An 18708-nucleotide genomic window follows, 5' to 3' on the forward strand; every position below is an offset into this window, starting at 1 on the left:
TGCTCTTATTCAAAACAAGTAACTACTCAAGACATTTTGAACACAGCATATATCTCAACTAATCCACCATTTTTTATGAATTTATTTCTACGGAGTCTACTGCAATGAAATCTGGGATTGGTTGTCACAAAATATGTAAGATACTACTTTAAAATTAGGTATCTTAAAAAGCAGCATAACAGGAATAGCCATCATGTTGAAAACACACCCATAATGCCTTAAAATCATAGGTTTTGAAACAAAGCCCAACTGTGAAGTTCTACCAATATTTTTATGTCTCAGGTGGGAAAAACCAGAGCGTATTAGAGACCATGACAAATCTTGGACATTGTACAATGTTTTATTAAAAAGTAAAGAAATTACACAAAAAGGGGGGGCCTATCGGTCCCCAAAACTACCAGGCCCTCCCTCCCTGCCCCTTGCTTTATATATATTTATAACAAGATTTTGTATCTGGCAGTGACGCTGAAGGGATATTTAAAAAAAAAAGAAAAACACTTTCAGAAAACTGAATGAAGTCTTAGGAAATCTGTGGGTGCAAAGAGGTAAGGATAGCCTTAAAGTATTTTCCCTACCAGGTCCTGGAGCTATAAATACATATGAAATAGGCTTTGACCACCACTAGTACTTCCAGAAAGCCACCTTGCAACTGAAAGAAAGCATTTACACCTGTGAGACCTTTCCCAGCCCAAGAATCACAGAGGTACATACTACAGTTTCAGTCCATGATTTACTAAGGATCTTGAAATCAGGCCAGTCGATGGATAATATGCGTTTAAATTACTAAAAAAAAAAAAAAAAAAAAAAAAAAAAGTGATGTCAAACCCAAAGAACAAAGAAACCAAGACAAGTAGGTTATGATAGTGACCTTGTTTCTGAATATTAAATGAAGCCTAATCCAGACAAAAAGCAGAAAACTTTTTTTTTAGATCAAGAATAAAGCCCTGAGCAGCACATCTGCTGTGGACAAACATACCCATTTTAAACTTCAGTGGCAACGATCAAAAAACTAAATATAGTCAAAAGCTTATTATTTACATAGTAATATAAAAAAGAAAGACAATTATGTTACTTCTGATGAATAGATTATACACTCATATGTGGACAGCTCATCAGATACTAGAATTTCACTTGAGTGTCTCCAGAAACAAGATTCACATCTGATTTTACCATCTTGATTTCAGGTTCAGGTCATCACCGCTAAGAGTTTTAGGGGGAATATAACATTCAAACGTCAGTTTAACACCAAGGGGAACTTTTCTTTAGAAGACCACTGTAGTAGAGTGCCACCTACTGGTTTCAAGGGAATAAGAGCAGCATGAGGCTTTGCAGGAATCACTAGATGCCAGGATCAATGATCTCTTGCTTTTCAAAAAAAAGTTGTTTAACCAAACTTAAGGATGACAGTTTTTATTGTAAAACAGCCAAAATAATAAATGACTAAAGAAAATTAACATTGGTGGCACATTCAAAAATAAAGACTTTTAGATTCACGTCATACCACCATGGGGGTTTAGTGCCAATTAAACGGCTCTCATGAGACAGAAAACACAAGGTCAGTTTCATTGAAAGAGCTTAGTTCTGGACGGTCACCAGCAAATTCATTTGAAAGTGAGGGTCTACGCAAAAGGAGCAAGAGTTTCATTCTGGACCACTTTATAACATTTACAGGTCAACTTCTGCAGAGGAACCTCCCAAGTCATCGAAACGAGACATGGCTTGGTGGCATTTGCAACCCAATTACAATCTTTTTTGGGATATAGGGGTTTTTTTTTTATAACTTTCGTTTTTTAGATCAAATATCAAATGAAAAAAAGTCTTAAGAGCTCAAAGAGATGACATTTTCAAATGCAAATCTTCAGGTTGAAAAACCAAGTGTCACCATTATTAAATCAACTTACAAATATAAATCAGTTTTCTCCAATATTAACAAAAACTTCCAAAAAAGTAAAATAAACAGAAACATCTACATCGGGGTGAAAAAGGGTTCTGTCCGATATGCAGCGGGTATGGGGTGGCCCGTTTCGCCTTCTGATTAATAAGGAGGGGGTACGAAAACGGATACAAACAACACAAAGCACCCTGGTCTTTATGAGCGTTTGAGCCTCTTGGAATGTCGCTGGCTGCCCGAGTCCTCGTCGCTGCTGGCCTCGTCCTTGTCGTCCGTCACACCTCGTGGTGTCCGTCTCAATCCAGTTTTCCTGCTGTCCCTCTCATTGTCGCTTTCCTGCTCTCGATAATCTTTCCGACTCGTCCGCTTGCTCTTCCTTCTCGCCGTCAGCTCATCATCATCCTCCTCGCTTTCGCTGTCATCTTGGTTCCGTTGTCTGCTGCCATGTCTGGCCTTCCTCCGTCCCGAGACTTCCTCATCATCTTCCTTCTGTCTGGATGTGGCTCTTTGCTTCCCGTTCTGCATCTTCTTCCTTCCCTCCACCTCTTCTTCTTCATCCTCTTCGGAGGGAGTGGCCGGGCGTTTGCGCGTTCGACGGCGCAGATAGCCGACCCCAGGGAGGCTCTTCTGCAGGAGCTCGACGAACGCCTGCTCTGTGCGTGTCATGCAGGTCAGGACATTGCTGTTGGGCTGGTTGTATTCCTCTGCGTTTGAGAAGATGAGCTTCATGTCCTCGAGGAAATCACTGGCGCTGTGGTACTGGGAGGATTTGAACTTGTCCTGCATGGTGGCGAAGTCCATCGGGTCGCTGATGATGTCCTGATAATCCTCAGCCTCTTCAGCGGATACAGGTTCCCTGGATGAGGAGAACAGAAAGCACAGGAATGTGTTATGCGACGACTTTCAATGAACTCCTCCGCTAAACTGCTTTGGTGTGGGCCATTTGATCAAGATTTTGAACCCAGTCATATGCATGCACCATTTACCCATAGCAGTGATACAACATCACTAAATAGTAATTAGGCTTGTCAATAATCCAAACTGTTATAAATCGAACAAAACAATCACTAGATAACAAATTATCCAACTATTGAAAGTATATCCAACATCAAGATGTACTATATTAGAGCCCTGCACGGGCCTCAAAACTAGGCCCTAGCCCGGCCTTGGCCCGAGACGCTGAGGCCCTAGCCCGGCCCGTGACCGACAGCTCATCATATTTATCAGCCCGAGTCTGACTGGAGCCAGTGTTTTTTTTTTTTTATCCTCGCTATTACACATTAATTGCAGCCATTAAAATAGTTCAGTTTTGTTTTTAATGTCAAAGTAGTTATATTTCGTTTTGTTTCTTTATTAAGTTAATTTAGAAAAATGTTTGAAGCATTTTGTTGCTTGTTAAATTTAAGTTTTTGTTAATTAAAGTGATGACCAAGCGGCCAGCGGCCGACAGTGAGTTAACCCAACGCTTTAGCCTCTCAAATCAACAGTTGACTTGTCTTGCTTATAAAATCCATATAAAACACTTAAAGCATCGTTTAAACGTCTAGCCTACTATCACCACCATCACAATAAAATGCCATTTTTGACTAGATGAGGCAGGCAGATCACAACGGCGCACGCAAACGAAACGGGCTACACAATCTAAACAAATTTAAAAAAAACATGCTGGTTGTCTTACCTACCTCTCCGCGAAATTAATATAAATCCGATCTTCAATTCCCGTGCTATATGCACATTTAACGGAGTTCATATCAACGAAAGCAACCAATATGAGCATTAGAGCCCGACCGATATATCGGCGGGCCGATATTATCGGCCGATATTAGGCTTTTTCCAAACTATCGGTATCGGCATTTATGATGGCCGATAAATGAATATTTTTTTTAAAAAAATAAAAAAAAAACGGACGAAACACCGCTCAAACACATTGAGTGTTGGCGTTTCATAGTTTGTCCACCAGAGGGCACCCTACAACGTGCCGGCTGGCAACACCACCAGCTGATCCAGCAGAGTCATGCTGAGCTTCAGGGCTCTGAGCGCTGCATTCACAACACAGATCATCCTTGAAGTGCATGTAAGTTGGCAACGAGCCATACATTGCTTGAATTGAATAACAATTAAAAGAACATCAGTTCTCTTAACTCAAATAACATGACAATTTGTAACTGCCAAGTCCAGTTTTGCTGTTACATGCAAGCCAAGAGAGCTGGTAATTACGCTAGGTTACAGTTGACTGACTAAGTTTAACTCGGACAATGTGACTGAATAAGATGTATTTCTTTAATAGTCTGACAGTTTGACAGCATGAGACGTATCATCTCTCCCCTGCCCGTTATTTTGAAAAAGTATACATATTTCTAAATTATAACTTATCATAGACGCTAACCACAAAGCTAGCTAATGCCATGGCTATCAGTGGGAGACCGCTAACATTAATGCGCCTTGGAAATCACAACAAACTTATTCTGCCTAAATAAAGTAATGATTGCTGTATTTATAACTAGTATATTTGTAGTTCCAGTCCCTGCATTGTAAATCATAAGTTAGGCTCGTGAAGAGTGAACGAAAGTGCGTGACTTCGTTCAGACGTAGCATTAACAAGTCAAATAATGGATTTACTGCATCATCATAAGTAGTAGATTTTAGAAGGCAGGCAGCAAATGATGATTGAAAATGGTTTGTTGTAGCTTGATGGATAGAATTAAAAGAGTGCATGTAAAGGGATAAGCAAGTTGACATTGTAATTATAAGGTGGCTCATATTTATACTGTATATAGTTTATATTTTGCTGTTGTTGTTATTTATCAGAACTTCTAGAACTTAACTGAATATTTTTTTTCCAGTCTTGCTCAAAGTTATATTTATAAAGCTTACCACATCTATTAATACTGGTAACTTAGATTTTTTGTTTTTGTTATTGTGTTTTCGTCCAAACGCCTTTAAGTTTCATATCTTAAGTTTGTATTTTTATACATTTTATTTATCAGAACTTTAATATATTTTTATGTTCCTCTGTTCTGTTGTGACAATAAAACAAGTTTATTTTTAAACTGCATTATCATGTTATTTTAGAGAGGCTGAGGGATCATGAATAACTACTTATAACTAATGTATAAGGGAAATCTGTTTAAGTGTTTTTTACGCGTTTCTGTTATTTTATTTATTTATTTTTAATATATATCGGCTGATATATCGGAATATCGGATTTTTAAGTGACCAAATATTTGTATCGGTATCGGCCTTAAAAATCCTTTATCGGTCGGGCTCTAATGAGCATTTTATTCATCAGCTCATTTCAACATCAAAGACCGCATTATGAGAACGAGCGACCTAAACACTGGTAAGAGCCTTTAGTCTCATTAGTTTTAATGAAGATTGCTGTGTTTTTGAGCATCTTAGACTTAGCTTATTTTCAGTTTCACTTGCAGCAGTTTGCGCACTTAACAGTTGCGGACTCGCGATATCATGGTCTCATGGTGTTTCCACCAGGGCAGCACATCTCGTTGTTTTTTCGTTAGTTTTAATTATTGAATATCTAAAATATAAAATGGAGAAGCCTAAAAAGGCCCGAAGCCCGGCCCTAGGGGCGTAGTCGGGGGCCCGTCAGGCTCGGGCAGAAATGCAGGGCTCTATACTATATAGCAAAACTCAACTGACTGATTGTTATACCGTCAAAAAAATAACTATTACCACCCTGCAATATATTAAAAGTTTACTGTCATACATAAAGTACACACATAACCCAATATAAATTTACACTACATAGAAAATCTCAGCAGTGTGGTTTATATCATTGCAAAAACTATTATTGCACAGTTCTTTATATAAAGTTGGATATATTACATCCAACTTCTTCGCATACAGTACAATCACAAAGTGATATATACACACACACACACACACACTATATAGCAAACCTCAACTGCTTGATATTTTATCTCCTAACTCTTTATATAAAGTTGAATATACAAGCATCTCCAATTTCATCCACATGCATACAGTATACTCGCGTATGGTGATATATACTATATAGCATCTCTCAACAGCATGATTGCGTGCAATGTCGCAAAATGTAAATAAAATTATCACCCAGCTCTAATCTGATAGTAAGATTTTATAAACATTTATAGGCCCGGTTTCACAGACAGTTCTTAGATTAGGCCTTAGTTAAATTAGGACATTTAATTAGCCTTTATAAACGTTCCTTAGAGAGAAAAAAACATTGCCATTGTTTTGTCTCAAGATACAAACCACTGAGGACACAATTTAAGAGATGTCTGTTCAAATTGCTTTCAGTTAAAGCAGCTCAAACATGTAGTTTATTCTGGGACTAGGCTTAAGCCTCGTCTGTGAAACCGGGGGACAATGTAATTCCTTGTAAAGCTGCTCTAAATCAATGTGTATTGTGAAAAGATCTATATAAAAAAATTTTTGCCTTGAATGCAAGTATAGATGCATGTAGGGTTCTCACAAAATTCCACTAGTTAATATCAATATACAAGTCTATACCAGTTACCAGGAAAATTAAATATTGTAATTATTAAAACAAAACAATGGCACATAGCCTTTAGGTATGCATTATATACCTATAGGTATATAAGCAAAATAGATCATTTTTATTTTAAGTGTATTATAAAGTAATGACGTTAATTGTGATTAACAAATCTATTTGCATATTAAACCGGTCACAAAATCAATCATAATGCATTTATAATGTCTGTGAAGGTGTACCTGAAGGGCCAGCTGTAGCGGTATTTCACTAGCTTCTGAAGGATCTCCTCACATTTCTCCAGCTCAACAGCTTGTTTCTTCGATAGAGGCTTAGAGCTCTGTCGGACCTTCACACAATCAAAATCAAAAAAAATTTGAATGAGAAGAAATGGCAGAAAGCAGTGACAGCGCCAGGAGATTTTTCAGCCTACTAACTAAAAGGACCAAATCAGGATATTTTGGGTCTCACAAAAGTCTTGAGGGAAACTTAATCGAGTATGGTCACCCTGTCTGCAGAACATGCAAAAATAAAGTCGCTGCTATAGGTGCAAATACTTTAAATCTGCCGAGTCGTTTTCGTGATCACCCACTGTTGTATAGCGAACGCAAGGCAAGTGGACTTTGACCTCAATACCAAAACTATGTCTGGGAAATAATTGGACAAAGTTGAGTTGAAATATTTTCTCACTCGCTTGAAATTAACGTAAAGCTTCCACGAAGAAAAGTTCGCAACAAGTGGCTTTGAGCCAAAGACAAACAAACAAGTTCAGACAAGACTAGGGTGACATTTAAGGGATAATGTACAGATTTTCTCTCACCACATAAATAATTACGGGGACATATTGAATTGAGATTAATGATTTAAATCAGGGGTCTCCAAACTCTTGGAGGGCCAGTGTCCTGCAGAGTTTAGCTCCAACCCCAAATAAACACACCTGAACCAGCTAATCAGTGTCTTGCTAGGCCCTAGTTAGACTACGATTAGCTGGTTCAGGTGTGTTTATTTGGGGTTGGACAGTGGCCCTCCAGGACAGTGTTTAGAGACCCCTGATTTAAATCTTAAATGTTTATGAATCAATTTTGTACAGCGTACATAATAGTCCAGACAAGATGACCACAACAAGTTATAGAAATAATTTTAGTATTAATAGTAAAGTCCTCTGATTTCACTTTCAATTCAATCAAAAACAGAGACGCAAGTTGCATTTGAATGAAATGAGAGAGCGCATCCGTTGTGATACGTGGATGTGTGCTTTTATAATGCGTTGCTATTGACGACGGTCATTATAAAAAGGAAGGAAATCCCACATAATAGAATCTTGCTTAAAAAAAAAGTGCATAGAGCTGCTTGTTTTATTTGTCGTTTGTTGATTTTCATATACATACTTATGCACACACACATATACATTTATACACACACACACACACACACACACACACACACGAAACAAATCAAAAATAGAACCTAACATTTATCAAGATTTATAAAGCACTAAAACAAATTTAAATGCAAACAGTAAAATGTTGTGCATTGGAACTTCCAAATTTTTAATCACAAAACTTGAGTTTTACTCACCAGCTCATCGATGTCAGCAGGGTTGCTTGGTGCGGGTCTTGATTTAGGTGACTGTTTGGAAGCAGGTTTGGGAGAAGGTTTGGGAGAAGGTTTAGGATCTGGTTTGGAAGTAGATCTGAGAGAAGTTTTGGGATCTGGTTTAGAAGCGGGTCTGGCACTAGGAGGCGAATGCTTCTTCTGTGGTTGTTTACTCTGCACTTTGGGCTTCAAAGACGTCTTCACCTTTTTTCTAGGTCTTACTGTGACAACCAAACAAAGACAAAACTAGAGTTTGTGCTCTTCTTAAAGACCAATTTTCTAGCACTTCAGCGTGACATGATGCTATAGTACACTTGATGGACAAGGTAGTTGTTGATCTCCCTCAGAACATCAATACAAATGAAGTATATTATCACTACTAAAATGTTATTTCCCCCCACCCTTAATGAAAACAGTGTATCGGTTCTCAAAGCTCTGACACTCACAGCTGTGGCCCGTGTCCCTGCATTCTTCTTCCGATTCTTCCTCTTCAGACTCTTCTTCATCTTCATCCTCTGAATCCTCCTCTTCCTCAGTGTCCTCATTATAGTTTCTGCACATGCAAAAATGTGTAAATTAATTATGAGGAGCCTCGAGGTAAAATGCTTCAAAAACACCACTAGCACAGAATTTACACACTTTACAACGTGCGTGTACATACCTGCCCCTGGAGCTGCGCCGGGCAGTGGTTGGCTGACAGGCTGGGCAGAGCCATTCGCCCGCCGGTATACGGTACAAAGCCGGCCGCAGACAGAACAGGTGGAAGGCTTTATTACACTCATCACACAGAATCAACTTATCATCCTCTCCTACAAAGAAAGACATTCATAAACCAGATCAATTACATTTTAAATCTTTCGGTTTCCATGCAGTACTTCCTCGTGTGCAGCTCGCATTACAGCAACAGGTGCCGTTTAAATCTTAGACATTCTCTCCTTGATGGTCACTCTCTCCCTTGCGTATTTCACTTCACTCTCTAAAGGTGTGAAGTCAACTACTCCCTGTGGTTGGCTGGGTCTGAAGGCCATTTGTTTCACATGCAGTGTTTCCCACAGGATGGCAAGTGGACCTTGGACTCTCTGTTAGCGGTGTTCTCCCGTAAGAACATTTTGTACTTTTTAGTTAAATGCATTAAATTATGAACTCTTGAGTTTTTTTTTTTTTCTAATTTGATAGCTGAAAAGGGCTTCGTCCACATTATAATTCACACTGGTTTTAACAAACCCCAAAAATTTGAATATAATCAAGCCAAATATATTACTATTTAAAATAAAACAATTATAAAATGATATATAATATAAGATTATATTTGTTTTACTTTATAGTAGCAAAATTATAAACAATATATTTTTGTGTTAATCTCTTTTGCAAGAGCTCTGCATCATAGTGCCTAATGGATCTATTATTAATGGATATGGACACCATCGTGTCATTCTGTGAATGTGAAAAAGCGTAACTGGCACACGTTGCATTCCCAAATGAGTGTTAAACTCAGATCGATTGACTCTTAGATACTGAAAGCATTGAATCATGAACTGCATGTGTAAATGAAAACACATTCTAGGTAATTAATAGGAAACACTGAACAGTACCATTAAAAATGACATTTGAAATTAGTTTTGCAGACTAATATAAATTGTCAACGTGACGACTTTATAAAAGTAAAATCAATTAAAATCATATTGCTTGATGAATTAGACGGGATGCTTTTTAAATGTCTAGAGCTATAATCTATACCAAGGGTGGCAACCTTGAAAATGACGAAATAAGATTTTAATGTTTAACATTTTTGATCACTACATAATTCACGTTGTAAGGTGTCACGATGTAGTTTTGATGATTTGGTCCAAACTTTTGCCACTACATTTAATATTCAACACCGTAAAACACAAACAAGTAATTACGCTTCACAACATTTGAGGTTGATCTTCAGGTGGCTCACCTTTCCTGCGGCACACTTTACAGCGAGCGTTCTCTGCAGACATGTCCCACTTGATGCAGGCGTCAAGCATGCCGAGCAAAGAGTGCATGCGAGAAAATGTCTGAGATTCACGGACAGCAGTTTTCCACTTCTCAACCGCCGTGGCTACCTAGAAATTCAATATGTACAAGTTGTAGTTTGAACATTAAATACACACACACACATACATACACTACTTTTAAAGGGGTGGTTCACCCAGAAAAAAAGAAAAAAAAAATTGTCATCAATTACTCATCCTCATGTCATTCCAAACCAGTAAGACTTTCACTCACTTTCGATTTAACGAAATCAAAGAGTTCTGTCCATAGTTGCATGGACGGTCAATGGTGGGACAAATCTCTCAGATTTCATTAAAATTGTAAAATTTGCGTCTTACGGGTTTGGAAAGACACGAGGGTGAGTAATTAATGACAGAATTTTCATTTTTGTGTAAACTAAACCTTTAAAAGGTTTGGGGTTTATTTTTTTTAAGGGATTAGGGCTGTTTAACGATTATAATAAAAAAAAAAATAAATAAATAAAAAAAAAAGCACCCAAAATAAGAGTTTACGTTTACATAATATACATAATTATACACAGCACACACAGATATATTTGAAAACACACGCATACATGTATATATTTAAGAAATCGTTGTATATTTTGTAGGTAGGTAGGTAGATAGAATTTGTATTATAAATATTTTATACACAAATATAAATTTTTCCCCTTAAATATACACATGCATGTTTGTGTATTTATATACACACACGATAATTATACACAGCACACAGCAGAGTTTCCGCTAGAAAAAAATTGTGCCGGTCACAGAGGTTTCGTTTTCCGGACATTTTGATGATATGCCGGTCAAATATCGCCTCTTAATATTCAAGTTGAGAAAAACTGAAAGCAGTTTATGTAGCTTAAAAAAAAAAAATGACATAATCAGGCTGTATATGCAACATGTTTATTAGCCTAACTTTCAAACAGACGGGGAAAAAAAAACATGAACGTCCAATTGGCGTCAATCAACCAATTTTTTTTTACTTTGGTTGCACATTTCATAGTTTAACAAACCAACCCCCTTCCCCACATAAAATATCCGAATATAGCATTGTTGTTACACAAGCAAATGTAATTATAAACTCAGTATGTCTCATTTAGTTGGTAACATTTAAATTGGCCACCGTGTGAAATGACTCCTTGTCAAATGAACTTCAACAAACAAATGACATTCTCAAATTATTCGACCCTCTTGTGAATCCGTTGCGTCGTCCTGCCTTTTCGCAGCGCGAACAGAATTTTTTTTCGTTACCATCAACTACCTGACATCTTAGCCATGGGAACTTGTCACTCCATTCCGACCAATACGCCCTACACTTCGGCTTTTTCTCCGGTGGTGGCGGAGCTGTCTGGATCTGGACATCTGAGGCTTCAGGCGTTCCTGATTCAGTATCCTCCTTCGTGTCTGGCCTTTGAAAAAAACTTTTAAGGCTAGTCTGCCTGGGCCTGGCCATATTTAAAACGTCTCTCTATAGTTCGTGGTTTAGGTCTATATTATAGCCGTTAGGCGTGCGCTTTATTTGAAATGCAACATGCGATGTGGTTTAAAAACTTTCAAACGGTCGATTCAGATTGTGTTAGGGGGGCGGGGCCGGGATTATTAGGCAGTTTTAATCTGACAATTTGACCAAAAAGATTTAATTTTGTCAGACATTTAATTTTTTTCCCGGCCAATGTCCGGTAATTACCGGACAACGGAAACCCTGGCACACAGATATATTATTTAAACACAAACTTTTATTTTTAGATGCGATTAGTCACGATTAATCGTTAAACAGCCCTAAAAGAGTTAGTTCACCCAAAAATGAAAATTACCCCATGATTGACTAGGTGTATATGACATTTTATATAAAAGTTTATATTTATATTAATATATGTCCTGGCTCATCCAAGCATCTTAATGGCAGCCCCAAATTTTTATTTTTGGGTGAACTATCCCTTTAATGTTCATATTAATATTTAACTTTTTGAATATAGCCATTTGTGGTGTGTATTTTTTGGCTACAGTATTGAGAATCCTGAAATCAATTACTGAAATGTTAGCATATTATTGAGCACAAATGCACTCACCCTGGCCTCTTCAGCCAGTCTCTTCTGATCATCCACCTCCTCTGCTGTCGTACTCTCCTCTCCCCCAGTCTTCTTTTTCTTCTTTTGTTTGGGCGCCATGAAGCCCTGCAGAAACTTCTTGATCACGCTCTCTTGCAGGGTGATCACACACTCGCCAAAATCCTGCAGTTTCTCCAAGTTCTGCACCTGAAAACACAAAGGAGAGGTCAGGTAGGTTCAAAGTAGTGGAGATATCCATGTATCAGGCCTGGGCAGAAACAAACCAAAATCGAATTTCACGGGATGGTAATGGTAATAGTGCCCACCCTCACCACATGCTCTTAATGTTTCTCACCCTCTCTTCAAACTCAGACGTATCCTCCATGTATCCCAAGCCTCCTTTCTGCAGACGAGAGGCTACCTCGATAATGTCAGTGCGCAAGAATTGAAGCAGTTCCTGGTATCCGTCGCAGGTCTTTAGTCCTGGGTTACCTTTTTTCGTCAGATGGATGGAATGCAAGATTTCCTGGTAGCTGAAAAACAAAAAAACCCATCTAAATTCTTCATCCATTTTTACTGGGATTGAAAGCAAGTTGTGGAAGTGTTGTGTTTTCAGGAGGAAGGAGATGTGTGCGCGTTTATATTTATATACTCACTTGACCTGCAGCCTGAGTTTGAGTTCACTCTCTCTTACTCCCTGAGAGTGAAGACTCTCTATTAGTTCATCGAGGTCTTTTGGTGTATCACACACAAACCTGGGAAAACAATTTAAGAACAAGCATTTGTGTTGCTGCCCAAATGTGACATCCTGACAGATGTCATGCCATGTCCGGATTAAAATCAACTGTAAATCCTCATTCAAAATGTATTAACCCATTGTAGACGTTCTTCTTTTTGTAAGCCTTTCCTCCAAAACAATGTGTAGTCTCATACAAAAATTACTTGAAGGCTGATTTCCCAGACACCAACAACACAGCTGGGAATTTGCAAGAACACTTACCAGAGGTTTTGGCCTTGTTTGGGCACAGTGGTCTCAATACAAGTCTCGGGCACTGGCACCCCCTGCTGGCCATTTTCATTAGTGCTGACTATGCTGCCCTCATCCTCTTTCTCTCCATCTGAGAAGGCAAGGGACAGACAAATCAAACAAACTGCCTTCGATGCAAGTAACATTAAGTTTGATCTGAAAACACTAAGAATTTTTCTTCCCAAAAAAGATGAACCATCATTTTATATGGACTATACTTGACTATACTGGCCAAGTAGAATTTTGTGTCAAAAAGCAAGAAAACTGTTGCTTCTGTGAACAACAGATGCGGTACATCTACCAGAAATGTTAATCTGGCTAACAGATTATAGGCTAATATTTAAATTCTGCCAAGAAGTCTGGTCAATAACGCATTTACAATTAAGTATTTAGAAAGTGCCTCGGTAGACTAACCTTCTGTCTCCTCCTCTTTCTTCAGCTCTTCATCTTCCTCTGCTGACACAGGCTCCTCTTCAGGAGGAAGAGTGAACGTGTAGTCTATACTCTCATGAACCCATCCCTTTTCAATATACAGCCCAGGAACCACATCAGAGAACAGCCAATACCGGTTGTGATTGCGGTCCGTACCCAGCGGTGTTTTCCTCATTGTCAGCTTTGCTTTAGTGACAGCATCCTGGAAGGCTTTCTCTGCTGTAGCTTTCTGCCTCCTTATTCGCTCCTCCTCTGCTTCCTTCTCCATACGCTCTGCAGGACATGCAAACATTTTTTTTTTTTTTTAAATAAAACTTGTAAATCTTATTTAATATCTTTTCCATCAGGACATGAAACCCCTGTAGTTCCATCATGAAGCTCTAGGGGGTTTGCGAACAGGCCAAAAAAAAAGTGTTAAAATCGCAACAATTTAAAACAAATTCTGAAATTTACCATTTGGAATACAAAAACAAACCATCGTTGTGGTCGGTAAGATTTTTTAATGAATTTGAAGGTCTCTTTATGCTCACCAAAGCTGCATCGATTTGTCCAAAAATATAGTAAAAACAGTAATAGTGAAACATTAATGCAACTAAAAATAAAAATAACTTTTATTATATTTTAAATCTATTCCTGTGACGGTCATTACTCCAGTTTACAGTGTCACATGATCCTTCAGAAATCAATACATAAAAGTTTCATGAGTATGAAATCATCATATTATAAGCTTGCTTACCATTTTGAATATCAATCACGCTGATCACTTTCTTCATTCAAGTCGGCTCTTGTTATGAAAATATATGTGCATTTGAATGCTCAGGTAAGAAGACTTCTTTGCACAGACTTATTCGCTAAACTGAAACACCAATCAGAGTTCTCTCTCTCACTGACTGCCCAATGCATATTCAACTTGGTGAATCCGCAAAATGCGTTTTCTTTTTGTATCTTTATGTTCTACATTCAAAAGGACTAAATGTAGTGTTTTCTTTTCTTGGTCCGGACCAAAATAACCAAGAGAACCAAACCACAAGTGTGAATACACCCTTACTTTCATCTTGTGCTGCTGGTCTTAAACTTATCGTTTTTCCCCCTCACTCTTTGCAGGTTTCTGGAATATCACTTCCTCCTCACCTTTTTAACAAAATTTTGGGGTTTATTGGTCCCTTTTTAACTCACCTTTGTTTTGTCGTTCCTGTTCTTCTTTTTCTTTCTTGGCCTGCATGGACATCAAGCGTCTGCTTTTCACTGTGCTGATCATGTCTTCTGGCTCTGGTTCCACTTTGACGGGGACCTTAGGTGTTTCTTTTTTCACGTTTGAATCTCTCTTCTTATCGGTCTTCATTAGAACATCTCCACTACCATCGGTTTTTGCCTCCATCTGCTCTTTCCGTTTCTGCTTCTCCGCCCTCTTACGTTCATTGACTTCTTTGAGCGTGGCGAGCCGCTCCTTCCACAGCTCGGCTGTGCGCTGCTGCATGGCTTCCACGTGATCCTCTACCGAATAGGTCATGAGGATACGATGAGAAAGCGCCACCAGCAGGCTGACCTTCTCCTGAGGGGTCAGTTCAAACACCTCTGAGGTCTCAAGCTTTTCCAAAAACTCGCTGCTCACCACGTCGTCAAAGCCCCCACCAGGCTGCCAGCCATCTGAGCCACGGGCACTCTCTTCCTCATGTGCATCCGATGGCCGCAAACACAGGCGCACCAGCTCCGATACGGAGTGCAAGGTCAGAGGAATCTCGGATAACGGCATGTCCAGTTCACTGTAACCTTCCGCCAGCTCATCTTGCAGAAGCGTTTGCAGCAGCACCACCAGCACACGGTTCAAGTAGAGGAAACCCGCCTTGTCTCCAGCTAAAGCCTCCATCAGTGCGATGGAAGTGATGGGATACTGATCATCAGGCATCAGGAGGCCAGAGTAGCAGTGAAGGAACTCCACTACCATGGCTATGTCACCAAAGAGGGCATTGGGAAGCCCCTCTGGCATGTCAAACAAACGGAATGCTGGCAAGCTCTTGCCTTCGAGTTCCTGGTCTTCGTAACGGCGCGACATCTCCCGCCTCATCTGCATCTCCTTCTCTCTACGCTCTTTGGCTTTCTCGCGCAGCTTCTGCTTGACTTCCTGGCGCTTCTGACGTAGAACATCCTGCTTCTCCTCCTCGGTCATGAGGGCCCATCTGCGTTTTTGCTCAAGAAGCTCCCAGCGCTTCTGCACCAGCTCTTTCAGCTCCTCAGGAAGTCGTCCACGGTCCTCTGCAGACAGCGTTTTTGCTGCCTTAGACACAAGGGTGGAGAGAGCAGTCTTCTTGTCTTCTTTGCCTTTATTCTCCTTGTAAAACCGAAGGAGATGCAAGGCCATAGGCGGAAACGGTTTGCCCAGCTTAGCAGAGCCAGTACTTGAACTTCGCCCTCGTTTTTTTGGGCTAGCTGGAGTAGGTGAGCTTTTAGCAAGATCCAAAAGGGTCATCTGCTTCATTTTGGGTCTCTTGGCGCTTCCAGGACTTTTGTCCTCCTTTTTGGAGAGTTTCTGGCCATTAGGAGTCTTGGTGACACTCTTGCGGCTCCTTCTGGGGTCAGTGGATTTTTTGTCTCCCGGTTTTTTGTTCGATTTTGGGGTGCCGAGGATGTTTTCACCATCGGACTTCTTCGATGTACCTGAGTTTTTCATTTTTAAAGGTGATCCATTAACTTTCTTCACCTGAACAAAAGAAAATATTAAAAAAAATATATATATTAAAATGTATAAATAAATAAATAAAATAAAAACAAATATTAACTCTGACCATGCTAAAAAAAAGTTCTGTAAAAAAAAAAAAAAAGTGCATTTTCAAATTATTTTTAAAGGAGTATATATTAATTAGTGCTGGGCAAATTAACGCAGGCAATAAATGTTCAGTTTAACGCATTAAAAATATTTAATGCAATTAACGCAGCATCTGTTTTTATATCCATTTTTGCCCAGCGTTACATTATTTGATCACACTCTAATTCATGTAAATGCTTTTAAACAATCCAAGCGCGACAAGACACGAGAATGCGCTGTATGTCAATGTCCTGCCTGTGTGGGTGCATCTCAATCCGCTCCGTAGTTCAGTAGTCAAGGCACTGATAAAGGAGTCGGCCACATTCATGTACACAATATACTGATTCACCACCTAGGTGCTCCAAGCGATGTCACGCATTTTTAGGCCAAAACATTGTCACATATAGCAAACATCTCACTATTGTGAGAAAATAGTTATTTTAACAAAGGAACCGGGACGTGTGAGGAAGTCGCCTGTCGATTGCATCATATCTGCGTTACCCTCAGTTCCCGCTTTACTCTCACTGCAGTGTGAACAAGTGTCATCGCAGCCGCAGAGCGAACACACAGAGTAACGTCATAATTTTCCACACACGCAGGTGTATATAATATGATAAACAGAGCTGCGTTACCTTATACTCATGACCGGAAAATCGGAAGTGGTGCCGGCGACTGTGGCATAATAAAAGTCCCACCAGCGACAGTCATAATTAAAGTCCCGCTGCTCATGAGGCATGTGTCCCAATCGCCCGACTCTCACATGATTAGATTTTGGTAGTACTCTGCTCAAACATACCTGCATATGACTCCAGAGGGTTGGACTGAGAGGTATGTTCTGGGAGTCTTTTTTCTTTTTTTTCCCTTCACTGTCTGTTCCCGTCTCTCCAGACTTCAGCTTCTTATTGGGTTTACCTTCCGGTGAGCTCATGCTCTTCCTCTTAGTTGATGGATTTTCTGCCAGAAACTAAAAGAAAAGTAACTTTTTTTTAATATATTTTTTTTATGAAAACACTTTTTTTTAAAGCATATCAAGTATGTATCCCACCTTGTGAGGGTCCAGTAAAAAGTCACTGAATTTGCTTGGCAGGTTGAATTTTTTCACCAACTCATCCTCCACTACCCAGGGGGCGCTCTCTCCCGAGCCCAACCTCAGAGCATAGTGTCTGATGAAGTAGCGCATGATTTCTTTGTTGGGAGGCCGCTCAGATCTGAACAGGCTGTCTACGGGCACATCACTGATTACTTTGTCCTCATTGACAAGTTTGACGTCATACTTGTGGGGCAGAAATTTGGGCATGACCCATTTCTTCTTTTCTTCTTTCACACTGGTTGGGAGTTTTCTGGGTGAGCGACGGGCCCTATCAGCTACAGACAAAAACAATGCAAAAAATATTGCTATTAAATTTTTAATTCACCCTGGATCAATTAGGGTTTAATGTATATAGCGGTAATTAGTGTGACAAAAACAGCATTATAAAAAAATGAATATTACCAGTTACCAATAATAATAACAAAAATAGTACATCTTTATTTTGCACTTTTGAATATACTGAAAGACATCATTCATGAATAGGGTTGGGAATCGTGAGAAATTTTCCGGTTCCGGCTAACGATTCCGGTTCCATTAAAATTATTAAACAAATAGTGGTAAAGGAAAAAGGCACAATACGCAACTCAAACAATCGATTTTGTGTTTATTACTTGCTCTAAATTTAATTTACAGGTTGGCAATGTCAAAAAAGTCCTGTACTGTACATATATTACAGTATTAAGCCATTCTTGCAACACATTTTTCTTCAAATGAACACCTCTGAAATTGTCTTATTACATTTTATCTCTCTGTCTCTGAATAAAACCAAGTTATAAATTATATTTATTAGTTATATTTATTAATTAGTTGTATATTAATTTTATAGTAATTCAGTTATTCAGTGAACTTGTAAATAATAAATTGCAATTCAGCATTTCAAAAGGTAATCGTGCCTAAACGCTTACCTAAACCATGGTGAATCAACGGTTGACAAATATATATATATATATATATATATATAAATAAGGGCTCTACGCTAACATTTTTCTTGAGGAGCACTTGTGCTCCCAATTTAAAAAAATTAGGAGCACAGTCAATAATTTAGGAGCACTTTCTGATCAATAACACGCATTCCAATTATGACTTTCCCATTACAGGACTATCTTTGTCCCTTTAAATTAATGTCCAGGGGCATTTTTACCATTATAAGAGCAATGTTTTCTAATCTTATTAAATATATGGATCATCTTATCAATTTCTTCAATTAAAATAGAAAAGTTGTTTTTAAAATGTTAATTTAAACAATAAATTTAGTTACAGCAATACGACAATCAGACTGTTACCAATCTAATTAAATCAGCATCAAAA

The 18708-nt window shown here is 38.9% G+C and overlaps 1 protein-coding gene across 1 annotated transcript in view; it reads right to left on the minus strand.

Annotated features, from left to right (window-relative positions):
- Positions 1-323: 323 nt before the first annotated feature.
- The window catches only part of baz1b (bromodomain adjacent to zinc finger domain, 1B), a 28519-nt gene continuing 10134 nt past the window's right edge, over positions 324-18708 (minus strand). The window contains exons 5-18 of the mRNA XM_079825722.1: positions 17356-17675; positions 17107-17274; positions 14684-16205; positions 13490-13780; positions 13049-13166; positions 12705-12803; positions 12404-12581; positions 12070-12255; positions 9919-10066; positions 8638-8785; positions 8423-8529; positions 7959-8197; positions 6623-6729; positions 324-2747 (exon numbers count right to left, since the gene is read on the minus strand). Of these exons, the coding sequence (XP_079681848.1) occupies positions 2090-2747; positions 6623-6729; positions 7959-8197; positions 8423-8529; positions 8638-8785; positions 9919-10066; positions 12070-12255; positions 12404-12581; positions 12705-12803; positions 13049-13166; positions 13490-13780; positions 14684-16205; positions 17107-17274; positions 17356-17675 (4289 nt within the window). The 3' untranslated portion in view covers positions 324-2089. The remainder of the gene's footprint in view (positions 2748-6622; positions 6730-7958; positions 8198-8422; positions 8530-8637; positions 8786-9918; positions 10067-12069; positions 12256-12403; positions 12582-12704; positions 12804-13048; positions 13167-13489; positions 13781-14683; positions 16206-17106; positions 17275-17355; positions 17676-18708) is intronic.

The sequence above is a fragment of the Gobio gobio genome (assembly GCF_949357685.1).
Source record: "Gobio gobio genome assembly, chromosome: 9".
Taxonomy (NCBI): Eukaryota; Metazoa; Chordata; class Actinopteri; order Cypriniformes; family Gobionidae; genus Gobio; species Gobio gobio.